Source organism: Chelmon rostratus, chromosome 12, assembly GCF_017976325.1.
Source record: "Chelmon rostratus isolate fCheRos1 chromosome 12, fCheRos1.pri, whole genome shotgun sequence".
In the NCBI taxonomy this organism is placed as follows: Eukaryota; Metazoa; Chordata; class Actinopteri; order Chaetodontiformes; family Chaetodontidae; genus Chelmon; species Chelmon rostratus.
In genome coordinates, this window is record NC_055669.1 from 1,187,126 (window position 1) to 1,203,299 (window position 16,174).

Sequence of the window (16,174 nt, forward strand, 5' to 3'; positions counted from 1 at the left end):
AGAAAAAGAAAGTGTAAATGGTTAAAGTCAGAGGATGTCATTTCCATATGGAAAAAGATAGCAAGGTTCAGTAAATCAAATGACAAAAACGTATTTATGAACACAGGATTTGGGCCAAATGTGCAGAGCCTTACACACTCAACAAGTGGATGAAAATGTGACACAATTTTAAAACTAAATAATCATGTAAAATCAAAACAATATAATGGAACTAGACAATTCCAGCACCGCCGAAATTTTGACAGTGGCACGAGGGGGCTGCTTATTAACTGAATCAATAAACATGAATGAATTTAATGGAAATGAACCATCTCTATTATCATCCAAAGTTTCCTTTTACTAACAGAGCTAAGGGCACTAATGCTAACGGCGCTAACAGAGCTAGTGCTAACGGAGCTAACAGAGCTAACACTAACAGAGCTAACAGCTAACAGTGCTAATAAAACTAACGGCGCTAACGCCAGCAGAGCTAATGGTGCTAACAGAGCTAACAGTGCTAACAGAGCTAACGGTGATAACATTTCTAACAGAGCTAGCAGAGCTAACGGGGCTAATGCTAATGGCGCTAATAGAGCTTACGGCGTTAACAGTTCCTACATGGAGATGTGTCTGGTATATGTGTGTCTGAATGTGTATGTGTGTGCGTCTGTAACTTCTGCCCCACCTGCTGATAATTACCTCTGTACCTCTCCCACTTTTTACCTGTTCCTGTTTAGTTTTGACGTGCTTGTTTTTAATCACTTTTTAGCTGTTGGTTAGCCCTGTTTGTGTGTGTGTGACTACTGTCTCAACTTTTTTGGGAAAGTGCTTTCTGAAGCTGAGTTTAACTGCTTGTTGGACGGAGATTGTTTTCAAACAATGCCCTTGTTTTGACTGAGCTCGTTAAGAGGACAACTTTGATCTTAACGGATTTAATCATTCTCAGGCTGGTTGTCCTGGAGATGTGTGTGCGTGGGTTATCGACACATACCGGTATGTGTGTGTAAATGACAGTTGCACCTGTTCAATTCTTCCCTTGAACAGCTACTTTTTCGCTGTCGGTTTCTTCCGAACAACTTGTGACAAAACGGTAGCTGCTATCAAAAAAACGATAACACTGTGAGATGCGGACAAGTCTGGGCCAGATGTATGTGTGTTTTATATCCAGATATTCTTTAGAAAAATGACTAAATGGTCAATTTAAAAAGACACACTCTGGCAGGCTGCGACTCAGAAAACAGGAGATTGTATGGGTTTAAATGGAGCAGCAGAGCAGGGCAGATGGTGCAAGATCCCTCTTTATTTAAATCTGGTGGAGGCTAACCCTTTAAAATTGAACTTTGACGTGAGAAGAAAGGTTTGTCTACAAAAAGATCGAAAATTATGTGTCTCCTATTCACCGTTTGGATTTTACGGCAATTTTAGAAAAAAATTTCAGGCAATTTCTCACTGGCTCTTTCACTCTAAGTGATGATGTCATCCACTCTAGGGGGAGAAATTCTGAGCATTTTTTTAGAAACTTTATGGTCTTCAGATGGTTATAGCTCGAAAACCGTAAGAGCTATCAAAAAATGTGCAAAAAAGGTTCATTTCGACCCGACAAAATTATCTACGTTTTAAAGTTTGAATGAAGTCTCTAGGAGAAAGTATGGCGAAGCAGCGGACAATTGAAAAAGGCTGAAATTTAAGGAAATTTCCCATTCATTTCTTCGCAGTTTTTTGCGTATAAATTATTGACGAAAGAGCTATAAAAGTCGTAGCACACCATTCCCAATCGAGCCGCACGTTTTGATATATAGTTTGTGAGGGTTTTCTCAAAGCTCATAACCTTGCCTGCATAACGCTGTCTGTCAGAATGTGATCTTGTGCAATTTTCTTTTTTGCAAATTTCTCTTCGGAGATTAATAAAGTAACTATCTATCTATCTTTCTATCTTGTGAAAGTTGATTCAGCCAAAGAGCATTAACTTTAGTCCTTGTCCTTGTAGCTTATCCAGTTTTGAGCCATTATTTCTCCGTGTTTAAATTTTATCATGAAATGTGACACTACAGTAATTGTGAAGCTCTTTGTAAAGTCTGTTTGAATTTTTGATGTTTGACAGTCGCTGCATAATATTATATCACCGTTATATTTGATTCCATTAGATTTATTTAGTGATGCACAGTGACCTACAATAAGTGCATTCAACTTAAAGGATAACTTTCGTTTTTTACAACCTGGACTTTATTTGTAGCATTAAATACGATCATTTAGACACCCAGACAACTTTGGAGTCGTTTTAAAGAAATTAGCCCCAGAGGAGCGGCGCGTATATCCGTATAATGCGAGTAATCGGGGCACCCGTGCGTAGCCTCTATAAATGCATAATCTGCGGCGAAACTCGTTCATATTCCAATATTTTGTTATGATATGCTGGCGCTATTCCCCTCTGAGCCCGTGGTGGCATGTTATCAACATCCATTGCCTCTAGACAACTACTTCTGACGTGGATGACATTTTCAAGCGCCGCGCACTGCGCAGCCAGCCACAACACAGCTAACTCTGCGGCGGTCGGCTAGTTTAGCTGTAGTTTGCGACTGTTATTTTTCACAAAATGGATGAAAATTTTCCGACTCTGAGGTGGTGGACGATGACTTTGTTTACGATGGACGTCCTTACCGTTTTGAGGCAGAGTACACGGACGAGGAGCTCGTTAAAAGGAGGACGCGGAGGCAGAGAGAGGAACAGCTGGCCAAACAACAACAAACGGCTGCGCGTCCACGAGTAGACGGTAACTGGTGGTGTTCTTGTGGACAATGTTCATATTATATTGGAATATGAACGAGTTTCGCCGCAGATTATGCGTTTATAGAGGCTGCGCACGAGTGCCCCGAGTACTCGCATTATACGGACATACGCGCCGCTCCTCTGGGGCTAATTTCTTCAAAACGACTCCAAATGCCACCAAAGTTGTCTGGGTGTCTAAATGATCGTATTTAATGCTACAAATAAAGTCCAGGTTGTAAAAAACGACATCATCGTCCACCACCTCAGAGTCGGAAAATTTTCATCCATTTTGTGAAAAATAACAGTCGCAAACTACAGCTAAACTAGCCGACCGCCGCAGAGTTAGCTATGTTGTGGCTGGCTGCGCAGTGCACGGCGCTTGAAAATGTCATCCACGTCAGAAGTAATGGATGTTGATAACATGCCACCACGGGCTCAGAGGGGAATAGCGCCAGCATATCATAACAAAATATTGGAATATGAACGAGTTTCGCCGCAGATTATGCATTTATAGAGGCTACGCACGGGTGCCCCGATTACTTGCATTATACGGATATACGCGCCGCTCCTCTGGGGCTAATTTCTTCAAAACGACTCCAAAGTTGTCTGGGTGTCTAAATGATCGTATTTAATGCTACAAATAAAGTCCAGGTTGTAAAAAACGAAAGTTATCCTTGAAGATACAACCTAAAAAATGCAAAGAATTGCAAGAAGTACATGAGCATCATCAACTATGCTGAACTGCTTCAAGTGCTACATTTAGAAACAATAAGAGAAGGAGGTTTGTTTATTTTGTTTATGAACAGATGAGTTCTCAGTCTGCAACTGATGACAGAGTTGACTTTTCTACTTCTGAGCTAGTGTTGTTTTTGGATGGGCAGAGTATTCTCCAGATGCATACAGGTCATTATGTAAATAAAACTTCACAACAGCAGTAATTAGTTGATTTTCCTACTTGTCCATTTTTCACATTATTGTTTACTTTTTATTCAATGCAATAATTTCAGAATTGTTCTCATTTTCACAGGTTACATTTTATTCAGTTTTAGTAATTTGTTATGACAAAAAGGTCATCAGCCAACGTTTTTTTTTTGTCATAGTTTGTGTTGACAGAATGACAGACAGTTAGTTAGCAACCAGCTGTTGAACATACTGGTGTGAATAGCTGCTAAAAAGAGATAAATCCCTCAGACGTTGGTAGAGACCAAAAACTGAGCTGAAGGAGACTGACTTGCGCTCCAGTGGCCAAGCCAACTGGTAGAGTTTTGAATGTAAAATTTAAATTCGCATTTCTCACTGCATTCTTCTGAATTAATTGTTTTGTTTGTTTGTTTGTGTGGGAATGGAACTGATGAAGCTGATGATTGTATAAAGTGCCGCCAACAACAAATGTTATGACCCACAAACATAATCTGAAATATGCTGACTGTCAGAGAAAATCTGTGCTCAGTGTTTATTAAAAATGTGAAATAAAAATATTGACTTACCTTGGTGGAGCACGCGAGGAGGCCAGTGGCAGGGCCAGTGCTGGGGGTGCGGAGGCCGGAGCTGGGGGCACACCTGTTTGGAGCTCAGTCCTTCTGCTCCCCCCTCCTCCTGCACTGGTATCTACCAGCAGCCCAGAAGCATCACCTCCCTCTCTTCTCTTTCTGTCTCCCTCGCTCCTTTGCCTGGGTGCCACCAAGGTGTCCCTCTCTCCTCTTCTTCCCCCTCCTCTCACTTGTTCTTCTTCCTCCTCCTCCTCCCATTCTTTGTCCCACAGCAGTAGTCCAGCTCCTGCCTCCTCCAGCTGCTGTCTCTCAGGGAGGGACAGCAGTTTGTCCAGGGCCACAGACTCATGTCCGAGGGGAGGGAGGTCGGCGCAGGGAGCATTCAGCTCCGTGTCCTGTGACAGGACACCCATGGTGGGGCTGAGGGAGCGGAGGAGGAGACGCAGACGCTGCCGCCGAGCTGGAAGCAAGAGGAAGACCGTGATGGCTCACTCTTCGTGTGTTCACTGGTACTCTCTACTTTACAAAGAAAGGGTGGAGTACAGTTCTACTTTATTTTGGTGTGATAATGGCGTAATTTATTCTGGAGCCCTAGACACTCAGGGGTCCCAAAGGCCGCATGTCTACTTTAAGGCAATAAAGTACACATAATAATTTGATATTTTTAATTAACCACTGACCACTAAGTCTATGGAGATTCTCATTCATCCAGGTCATGGTACTTCTAAGGTTTTTCCAAAGGGCAACTGGACTTGTTTGTAGTCCTAGAAGACGTTTCGCCTCTCATCCAAAAGGCTTCTTCAGTTCTGAAGAATGCCCTTTGGGAAAACCTTAGAAGCACTGAGCACTAAAGAAAAATGTCAAGTGAAATGGTGAGGGCAGGACCTGGATTGACATTTACTGTCTTATAGAGGTGTGTTTAATTAAAATCTAGTTTTTACGTATTGCATTTAATGTTAGGTATTTTAAATTTGCACATTCCATATGTATCATATCAGCGTTTCTACAGTAGGTATCAAAGTGACATACTTCAGATTACCAGTGCATGTATATGAGCTGAGTACTACAAAGCTCCTACATCTGGACCTTGTTTTCACTCCCAAAGTCACTGCATGTCTTACTTGGCATGTTATATATTGTCATTTTGAAAATTGTTTAAAATAGTATTCAGAGTACTTAAGTAAATACCAACATTATTGGTGTAAAAAATGTACTGAAAGTGTAAAACAAAATTCAAATTTAATGTTTCTATTTGGGAGGAATGTGTTTTGAGTTTTTGCCACCAGTGTTTCCATCAAGCTTTAAGCGAAGTAAACAGAAAGTATAGTGTTACTATTACACCACGGTGAGTTAGCTGTGGTCTACACCTGAGTCCCACTAGTTTTTGTCTTTACTTTACATTTTGGGTCAACCTGCACAATGAAAAATTGCACTTCAGTAGCTTTTAGCATTGATACAAAACAACTATCACTTGGATTACTTTACTGTTAAATCTGAAGTCAACATTTCATAATTGTGGGGCAGATCTGAAGCAATATGCATGATCTTTTGAAGTTCAAACACATTTCTGGATGTTTATACTTGATGGATGCCAGAAACGCTGACAATAAACTGTTGACTGGGTTATGTCTCTGAAGGCGTGCAAATTTAGATGCAAAATGTGGCAAAAGGATTAAAGGGTGTGACATCAGAGATGTCAAAATGTCCCTATCCAAGGGACCCTTCTTCCTCTTTCCATGTCACAGATTTTCAAAGCTGATACCAGGAAATCAGAAGGAGAGAGGGAAATAGTCTCTTTTTTAAACCCTAAACATGCAAATCTATGAGAACAAAAACATCTTTATCTCATAATCAAGACTTTAATCTCTTGACTGCTGATCTGCGACTAAAACTTCCTTAAAGTTCTCCATATTTAGAAAAAATGATTTGTTAATCAATCAACAGCAAAAATTGGTGGATTGCCCAATAACAACCAACTGCTAGCTCCAACTCAAACTCATTAAAATATATATGTAACAAGGGTTGAGCTAACAATCAGAATGTAGTCATGTTCTCTACATGTCATGTGATGATCATGAGATGCTTTTGTAATAAAATTTGGCATCAAAAAATAAAGAAAATCCCTCCAAATCTACAACAACATAGACAAAATGCTGTTAGTGTGTGTATGACACCATTATGATGTCTGTACCTCAGGATGTATGAGTTAATTACACATACCCAGGGTCAGCCAGGGGATGCGCAGCGCACTGTTGAGCTCTCTGGCTGGAGAGCTGTTGGTTGGTCTGGGGTCAGTGGGAAGCTCAAAGTTGAGAATGAACATAATGACCAGGCTGTCTTCATTCTTCACCGGAACCACGTCTATTACACAGTTGAAACACACTCCTGCAGTGACATCGACATACAAGAGAAGAACAGAGGGAAGAGTCTCATTCCCGTTCAACATGACAGGTGACTAGCTTCTGTCTGAGACAGGACTCTACTTGATTCATGTAATTCTGAATCTTTCCTCTAGATGGTAACACCAGACAGGTACTGATCAGTGATGACTGTATACACATTGGAAGTTGTGCCATTTTAAAGCATTTTACATCTCGGTGAGCAAAAGTCTGAAAAGTCTATCTTTGCATGCTTCCACATTTTTGAAAAATCTGTTCCCAGTGACTGAAACTATCTGCATGACAAGAGGTAAGTGAGAAAATGTGTGTAGTTTAGTTTAGTTCGTGTTTCAGTTTGCAGACTTTGTTGCACATCCAGGTGCATATAAAATGATAAAAGAAATAAAAGATACAGGGCACAAAACAACGTTTCATCCTGTCATAGTCAGCCATGGTTGCCGCAGCTTTCTTGACTTCTGTCTGCTCTACCAGCTCCACCATGTCCCATCCTAAGTTTGGCTGTAGTAGCTATCAAGAAGGTACTGAAACACAATGTACGCTGAAATCAAAGATATCAACTTTTGTCTCATAGGAAAGAAAATCTGGACTGTAGAAGTGATGGGTGTGTTCAGTACACCCTGACATTACTCTTGTAACTCAATCATAAAATACTCACATATAGGAAACATATTTGAATCATATGGGATGTAATACATACAAACCACTGACAACATAATGACTGGCAATGACGTTTCTACAGAAAAGGTTTGCATACAGACTGTTCTCTGTCCTCTATTGATGCAGGATTTAATGGATGGATTAGACAGGTTGGAATGCCGGAGCCTTTGTCTGTGTGTATGTGGAGAATGTGAAGGACAGGAAAGGGGGGGGGACTAAACTGCCAGGATGGATTAAGGTAGCTACATGCTAACTTATTCTACCTTTATAATGATATCACAATGACATGACTGGAAGACCATCTGCTACAGTGTTACACACATGCACGCACACACGCATGCACGTAAGCACACACACACACACACACACACAAAGTCATGTTTCCACTACTCTTCGGGACATTACACGGGCATACATCTATATTATAACCATAACCATTACCTGCCTGACCCTAACCTTACCCTAAACCTGATTTTACCCTAACTCTAACCCAGGTGTTCACCCTACAATTTAATGATTCATATTGTCCCCATAAGGAAGGTGAGTCCCCACAATGTTACTGTGTACACAGATTTATGTCCCCACAACATTACAACACAAGTAGTACATGGCACACACACACACACACACACACAGTCATGCTTCCATCACTACACAGGCTTACATTCATTTCCCGGAGACTTACAATAACCATAACCATTACTAACACTAACCCTTACTTACCCTAACCTGAGCCCAAGGACTTGCATTTTGTCCCCATTAGGAAGGCGAGTGTGGAATCTCTGGAAACAGACTTCTGTCCCTTCAGCATGAGTAATACACACCCTACACACACGCACGCACGCACACACGCACACTTTATAGCCAGGCATGTTTCCAATTTGATAATCCTCAAACTATGAACTGATATTGAGACTAAGCCATGAGCTGTACAGACATTTTTTTTGAAAAATTAAGTAACTTCAATCAGGAGTGACTAGTTTATGACTTCAAAACTTACCTAATAAATAAAACTGATTTAATCCAGGCACACTTGGATTAATGGCTGATTATGATGATACTGCTTTCTTATGTCACTGTCTGGATTAAATGCAGGTGGGGGAGTGAAGAAATATTGGTGTTAGCGGCACAGGCAGCAAGGTGAGGGAACATCTGAAGAGACATATGAGTGTATACAGGTTAGTGGTGATCCAGTGCAGACACATGAGGAGGCTCACTCAGTGGATGATCAGACTAGCAATCCAAACACAATAGAGACAAAGTTAATAAACAGAATAATCTATTTAGGAATTACTTGGTTTAAGTGATCCATCTTAGTTAGAACCAGTGGCCTTTATCATCAAGTTCAACTTAGTCTGACTCTTTTTACGGATTTCGGCTTTACTGAGCCTGACATTGATGATCCTGAATAAAGACGCTGGTTATAAACTGGATGTACTAACTCTGGGTTAGCTATGTTCTTCAACACATTCAGTAGTACAGAGTGAGTATTTTCTCTTTTTCAAGCTAACTGTATGAATATATGATGCAGAAAAATAATCATTTTACTTTTTCATTCACTCATTCAATTATTATTACAGTAATGAAATAAGAATGTAAATGGTATGTCCATTGTCAGGAATCCTGTCTGATATGAAAGAAACTTTAGAATTTAAAAGCAGCTTTAATCATCATAAATGATCTATTTAGTGGTAAACTATCCCCCCATTGTTAGAAACTGTTTTAAAACCAGAGTGGAAATGAAAATCCTGGAACAGCAAAGTGATTCTACAGAACTATAACAAAAATAGGACTGATAGTGATGTTTCCACTGAGCTGAGTTGGGTCAGCTGTTGACAGTTTTGAGCCGATCCTCTGGATTCAAACCTACTCTGGTGTACATTAGCAGTGCAGGATAGGTTACCATAGTGACCCATCCAGGTTAAAAGTAAGCCAGCTTTATAGTGCAGTTCACTGCTTTAGCACAATGGAGAAGTGTGTGTTTCAGGACAACAACACTGACACATAGAAGGACATGGCCATTGGCTCCATCAGCTATTTCAAGGATGACAAATCAGAAGCCCTATGGTTAAAAGGGAAGTCTGTGCAAAACTTGAAGCATGTACAGGAAATCCAGGTATACCCTGCAGAGAGCTATCAGCAGTACTGAGAGACAACACAAGTCTGAACAAAACATGTGACCTGGACTAAGAACCATCACAAACTATAATCAGAAAACCAGCAGAGCTGAGATAATGTCTACACCTCTCCCAAATGAAGTGAAGATTTCCAGGACCCCACTAGTTATATCATTCTGCAATTCCTACCCACTTCAATAACGCTGTACAATGACTTGTACTTGCAATAATTTGCACTCTGAGAGTTTGATCTTATTTTAATTCTATTTGGGTTTTGATCTAGTACAGTTGTTTCTGTGCACATGAGTATATATTTTCAAAATAGTGTTTTTGCCTTAAAACTTTCATCACCTCCCCCTGTCTGACTGATTGGACCCACCACAATTTGCATAAAGATCAAAAAGACCAACGGACAATGATCAGCCTAACCCTCCACACTACCCTCTCCAATCTGGACCAGAGGAACACGTATGTGAGATTGTTGTTCACTGACTAAATATCATTCAGCATTGAACACCTCACCTCAACACCTTTTATGCCCGGTTTGATGTGGACAACAAAGCAACTGCCATGGGACCACAAGTGGGTGGGGAGGCTGCCACGCTGAATATGGCATGAAGCCAGTATCCTCACAAACTTCTACAGATGTACAATCAAGGGCTTGCTGATGGGCTACATCACGGTTTGGTATGAAAACTGTTCTACCCACAGTCGCAAATCACTGCAGAGAGTGGTGAAAGTAGCACAGCGCATCACTGGCAATTGCCATTCAAGACATCTTCAACTGGATACGCCTGCAGCAGGCACACAGCACCATGAAGGACCACAGCCATCCAGCACGCAGACTGTTCTTCTTCTTACTGTCTGGAAGACGATAAAGGAGCATGGCTGCATGTACCTCCAGACTCAAGGACAGCTTCTACCATCAAGCCATCAGGCTTCTAAACTCATAAAACTAATCCCTATCAGGACACCAGGCATCTGACCGCACAAGTTATTACTCATTTCCAAGTTAGACAGGTCCTAAATTCCAGTACCAGGTGTCAGGGGCACAATATACTGCTACATATGTTCTTGGCTTCTAATTTATTTTTGCTTCTGATTTATTGTGTAGGGTGTAGGATACATTCCTTGAATAGGGACATAGGAAAATCGTTTTTTGTTAATTTCTGGTACCTGATATCAACTTCTGCTGCTGCTGTGTCTCTTGTCTTATTAACTATTGTTGCTACTTAACCAGGACTTAAACAGTAAATGTGTGAAAATGTTTGTTAACCTATATAACAAACCGATATCCTCCACCCTGACTCTCAACACCGGCACCCTACAGGGCCACATGCTCATTCCTTTCCTGCACTCCCTTGTGACTTCTACATTTGCACCACTGAGTATCTTCACTGGCTCCATCTTCAGTTGCATCGCCCTCAACCATTAGTCATTAAGGATGGTTGTGAAAACTGCTCAGCACATCACCAGGATGGTGCTGCAATGGAGAACCTCAACACCCAGTGCTGCAGGGAGAAGACAAACAGGGTCATCAAAGAGCCCAACCATCTCAGACACTAACTGTTCTGCTTGCTGCCGTTCAGCAAATGCTATCACAGCATCTGGCCAATGACGGCTCCACTGTAGCTGTTGTGCATATGCAATAAGAATTTAAACTTCATGTATATAAAGAAACCTGCACTCTTTGCACTCCATACCATAGCACTATTGTACTCATTTACATTTTACAGAAACTGTATTGACACTGTATGCTGTTGTTTAATATACAAAATATAAAAATGTGTACTTTTTACATATATTGATATCAATACACCTAATTGTATGCCCTTGTTCTTACCAGTATGTTTCTTTCTGTGTAAGTGCATTGAGAGTAATGAAAAACTGGAGTCAGTTTCTTGTATTTGTACACATACATAGCCAATTATGCTGATTCTGATGCCACTCTAGCATAACGGTAAAGGTTTTGGATATGTTGAGGGGCTGCAAAACCATAGTTACCTCTTGATTATGGTAAGAGAATCATCATGGCATGCTTAAATGACTGACTATTAGTAGCAAACAGGAAACACTGGTGTCCCATTTTAAAGTCCCACATTTTGTTGATCCATCCCTCCTCCACTGTGTGTCCTTTGCTCCTGACAGACAAGTAATAATTACTGTGGCCACGAGAGGGCTACATTACTTATAAATAATACATGTATACTGTACATAAATAATGTGTTTTTTAATGATGGGCTTTGTGGGATCACTTGGAATATCTTGAAATATAAATTCAGTCATTCATATGTGGATATCTGACCGGCTGCAAAAAGTAGTGCATCATTATTTTAACATGCAAATACAAAACAAGACAATTCATCACCATTCAAAGATTTCTCAAGAACATATCATTTAAAAGACGCTGGAAACAATTTTTCTGGTAATATGCACAACAAAGACTGAATGATATTTTTTAGATGTACACCCTGGAAGCTGACATGGTATGTACTCTGAAATGTGAAGATCATGACTTTTCTTTTTTATATGTCACAATGAATGAGACTGACTGAAAAACAAACCGAGGAGTTGCTATGTTGTAAGTTTTGCTGTGATGTTTCTTTTTTTCTTCATATCTAAATAAATATGAAAAAAGACAGAATGGAGGGAAGGAAGAGCATGGTGTGAGAGAAGCAGAGTGTGTGTGTGTGTGTCTGTGTGTGTGCGTGCGTGTGCGTGTAGGTGTTTGTGTGTACGTGTTTGCGTGTGTGAAAGCTGGATAATCTTTTGGCTCTCTCCATTAATCTCTAATCCATTAGTTTATCATTTCTTTTGTCTGATATGGTATTTATGCTCTAATGAAAACTATGATCCTATTTCTCACATTGTCCCCAAAGACTGGCACTGTCCTTCACAATGACCTCAACACACACACGCACACACACACGCACACACACACACACACACACACACACACTTCACTATGCTGAAACAGGTTTCTTTAACAATAACTGAATTAATGTAATTGAAGTGGACATCGATAAATCTGGGTCAACGTACAGTTTATGCTAAGAAGAGCGATCCAGGAGATCCTGTAGAAGTATTATTTTAGAGTGTAGGGAAAAAGTGGAGCATGCTGTGGCTCCATATGCATTTCATTTTTATTAGGATGACGTTTCCGCCCTCAGGCCTTCAAGATCAACAGCCATGATTGTTGAAAGTCAAACATCATCCAGTTATCAGCACCTCACGACAAAACTTGGTGTGTGTTACTTTTTGATTATATATGCTTTAGAATATATGAAAATGCTATATTTCCCTTTCAGCAGCAAAACTGTTTCAAACACTTTGTGGCTGAGCTGTTATAAGCTGCTCCAACAAAAAACTCAGTTTTGAAAAAAAAAGAGCATACTCTACAATTACCTTTTCATTCACATACATACATTCTCAATGCTCCAACTACAGCTACTTTCTCTATATGTTCTTTGGCTGCAAAGACAGGCTGTCTTACTGGAAAATCAACTGCATGTGTTCAAATGCCTAAAAACACCTACAGTATGTGTATGTTCTCCTGATGAAAACCCTCAGTGGCTGCTAGATTAGAAGTTTTGTGTGTCAGGAGCAAAGGAGAGCGAAGGACAATGTTGTTATAGAGCCACAAAACCTCCAAAGAAGGAGGTTGGGGTGGGTGAATCAATAAAGCATGTGACTTTGGAGACCGTCCTCCTCAGAGGAGTCATTTCAAGAAATGTCCCAAACCGGACACTGTATCCGGTTAATTACGGCCCAAACAGCCTGCTGAAGGTCTTCTAAAAATGGTTCAAAATGTATTGGCACCTTAAATGAAATCTTAAGACAAATCTTTTTAACACAGCTGTCTCCTGAAATGTCTTTTCTTTACCTGATGGCTGTTGTATCTTGTCTTATCCGGTTGTTTTAATTCTACTTTTATTTTCCTTGTTTTTATTGTTTTATCACACATTATTATTTGTTTTATATCAAGCCCTTTGTATTGCATTTTAAGCATGAATCGTGCTATATAAACAAAGTTTATGATGATGATGATGATGACGATGATGATGATTATCTGTACAATATGCAATCCAAAAGATCAGAACAACACTGTTTACCAAGTGGAGGGTAAATCTGTCATGCATCTGATTTTCTAAAGCAGCACCTTCTCACACAATCAGTGTCTTTTAGAGAGATTCTGCTAATAAATTGCTGCTGGGATTATGTTCACTGGTGACACTTTCTTCCAGTACAGCAAGAGGTACATTTTTATTAAACAACAAGTTGTATGGAGGCACTAAGGGTGAATGGTTGGAAGTACAAAGCATGCTGCATTGACAGCAGAAACATTAATGCAGATTGCACCTGCTGTAGTGTCTGGCCTTTATTGTTTTGTGTGCTCTTTTCTGAAAGGCAGTGAATTACTTATTGTTAGCACAGGCTGCAATGTACTGTCTGCACTGTCTGTCTATAGAAAAGGTTCTTTTAAGAAAAAATGTGCGTTGTTTTGGATGTACGGGCCTGGTAGGGTGGTTCACGCCTTGGCCTTTTATTTTTGCTCTAGTGTTGACTTGTGACCCATGCCTCCAGAGTCAAAGTCACAAACTATCTGTACCCAAGGACTTCCTTAACCCTACTTTCCTACTTACATCAAACATGCAGATATGCATAGTTTGCAAAAGGAAGACAACATGAGAACATGAAGTAAAGCATCACCAATACTACAAAACAGGATGCTATAACATGAAACTTCTTGCTGGAGTTGTGATCCAGTGTGTGGACACTACTTTTTTCTTTCACTGAATCTGTGGTACTGCAACGGGCCTAAGTATGGGATGGGATGTGCACATAACTACATGTCAGTTTGTTCACCTCACAGCCAAACGTGTGTTCAAATATGTGCCCAACAGTGACGTCACACTGTCCTGAAGTATATCTGTACAGCACTGCAGCAAAGTGAGTGGGAAGTGGAAACACACATTTCTTTTTAACTGTTCAAACAGTGCAGGTAACCAACATGTAGCTCTGCACAATAGTTAACCTAACATATAAAAAGCACTCATGCAACAAAAACACTTCACACAGAAGAAGAAGAAGAAAATAAGAAAAAGCCTCTTTTGGTTTAGAGCGTCTTAGCTGGGAAAGCTCAGAGAGCAGCTGCAGCACAAGATTAGTACACAGGTTTAGAATATGATGCTTTAAGCATGCAGCAGTATCCAGTCTTAGCTGCTCATCTTTAGCCAGTTTGTGAGGACAAACAGATCCCCTCATCCGTCCATGGTGACCTCAGCAGCCTAATTAGGGGGAGGAAGCTGTGAAGGTTAGCTTTAGCTTTAATCTCCCTATAATTCACTCTCTGTTGTATGTAATTTAGTGTCTTTTCATTGTGTGAGTCTGTACATCATAACGGAAAAGAAGACTTTTACCACTCCATTAACAAAGTCTAAACCCGTTCCTGTGTGTGTGTTTGTGTGTGTGTGTCTGTATGAGTGTATGTGAGCACAGGAAGGTGAAAGTCCAAATTATCAAGTAAAAACCAAGGAGACACAATAATGAACTGTTAACATGAAGACCCAGGAGGATTTTGTCTGTATGTGTGTAGCAGAATGAAAAGCAGATCCCATTAGCCTCATCAGACAAAACAGCATTTCCTGCTCTTATGTGATGGGATGTAAGCCTCTGAGAAGATCCTACCACACTGTGATATACAATTCGCCAAATAGTAGCTAAATGTACATGGACCAAAATCTCTAATATGGTCCACTGACTCAACTTAAAGAGTCAAGGGCAATGACTGTATCTGATATCTGCCACTATAATTCACTTTGAATTCAGTCTGAACAAACTCCTAAACTCTGTAACGTAATGAAACCAGTGATTATTGTGGCGGTTGATTTTTTAGTAACCAGTTAGTTTATTTTTTGTTTCAATTGTGCCTTTTTTTGCTTTTAATGTCATCTAAGTTCAGAGACTACATTTGTTACCATCTTTGTTGTGTACTGTTACCATGGCTACAGTTGTCATAAGATGAGTAAGGGTGGGGATAGACAGGGCTCTAACGCCACCAAGAAAGCAACACCAACAATTACCATTGCACCTTCAATTCAATGGAATTCCCTGGCTGAGCTGCAGTGAAATATGTCAGCAACTGTTGGATGGATTGCCTTTAACCTTAGCAGAGACAGATAGCACAGATCCCTCGTGCCATCAGGTCAAATTTTCAAGTGTTTGTAAGTGTACCATTATTGCCATGTAGCTGTTACCTTTACTGGCTGTCACTGTCTAGCAAAAAATGTTGACACAGACCTGAACTGAGTGCAAAAGGAAGCAGAATATAATAGAATTAATCAGTGGGAACCTTAATGGAGTAATGCACATATGTGCAGCAGGCTTCAGACAGGCTACCTGTCCAGGGCTCCATGGGGACCTGAAAGCCTGAGGTTAATGTGCAGATATTCATTACACAAGTTCACAAGTATTTTCTATGAAATTTGATCTTTCAAGTGTGAAATTAATTTATTTTAAAGCATTTTAATGTTGAAATCCACAGTGAAACTTAACAACATTCATTTGTTCTTACTGTTCGAGTATAAACTGTTTCCCATTCTTCAGATTTCAAAAGCTAATTTTGACCTTTTTTTAATGTTTGTCTTTCATTGTTTTAATTTTCCTCTACCAGATGATATGAACACATGAAGATTTTATTAATCAGCAAAATCCACAATGCTCACCTATAACCACAATTTTGCAATGCTAATAATCACCTTCATTC

At 40.1% G+C, this 16,174-nt stretch overlaps 1 protein-coding gene across 1 annotated transcript in view; it reads right to left on the bottom strand.

The window, feature by feature from the left end:
* LOC121614793 (potassium voltage-gated channel subfamily H member 2-like) overlaps window positions 1-16,174 on the bottom strand; it is a 46,312-nt gene that overhangs the window by 19,437 nt on the left and 10,701 nt on the right. The window contains exons 3-5 of the mRNA XM_041948868.1: window positions 6,456-6,620; window positions 4,506-4,695; window positions 4,233-4,293 (exon numbers count right to left, since the gene is read on the bottom strand). Of these exons, the coding sequence (XP_041804802.1) occupies window positions 4,233-4,293; window positions 4,506-4,695; window positions 6,456-6,620 (416 nt within the window). The remainder of the gene's footprint in view (window positions 1-4,232; window positions 4,294-4,505; window positions 4,696-6,455; window positions 6,621-16,174) is intronic.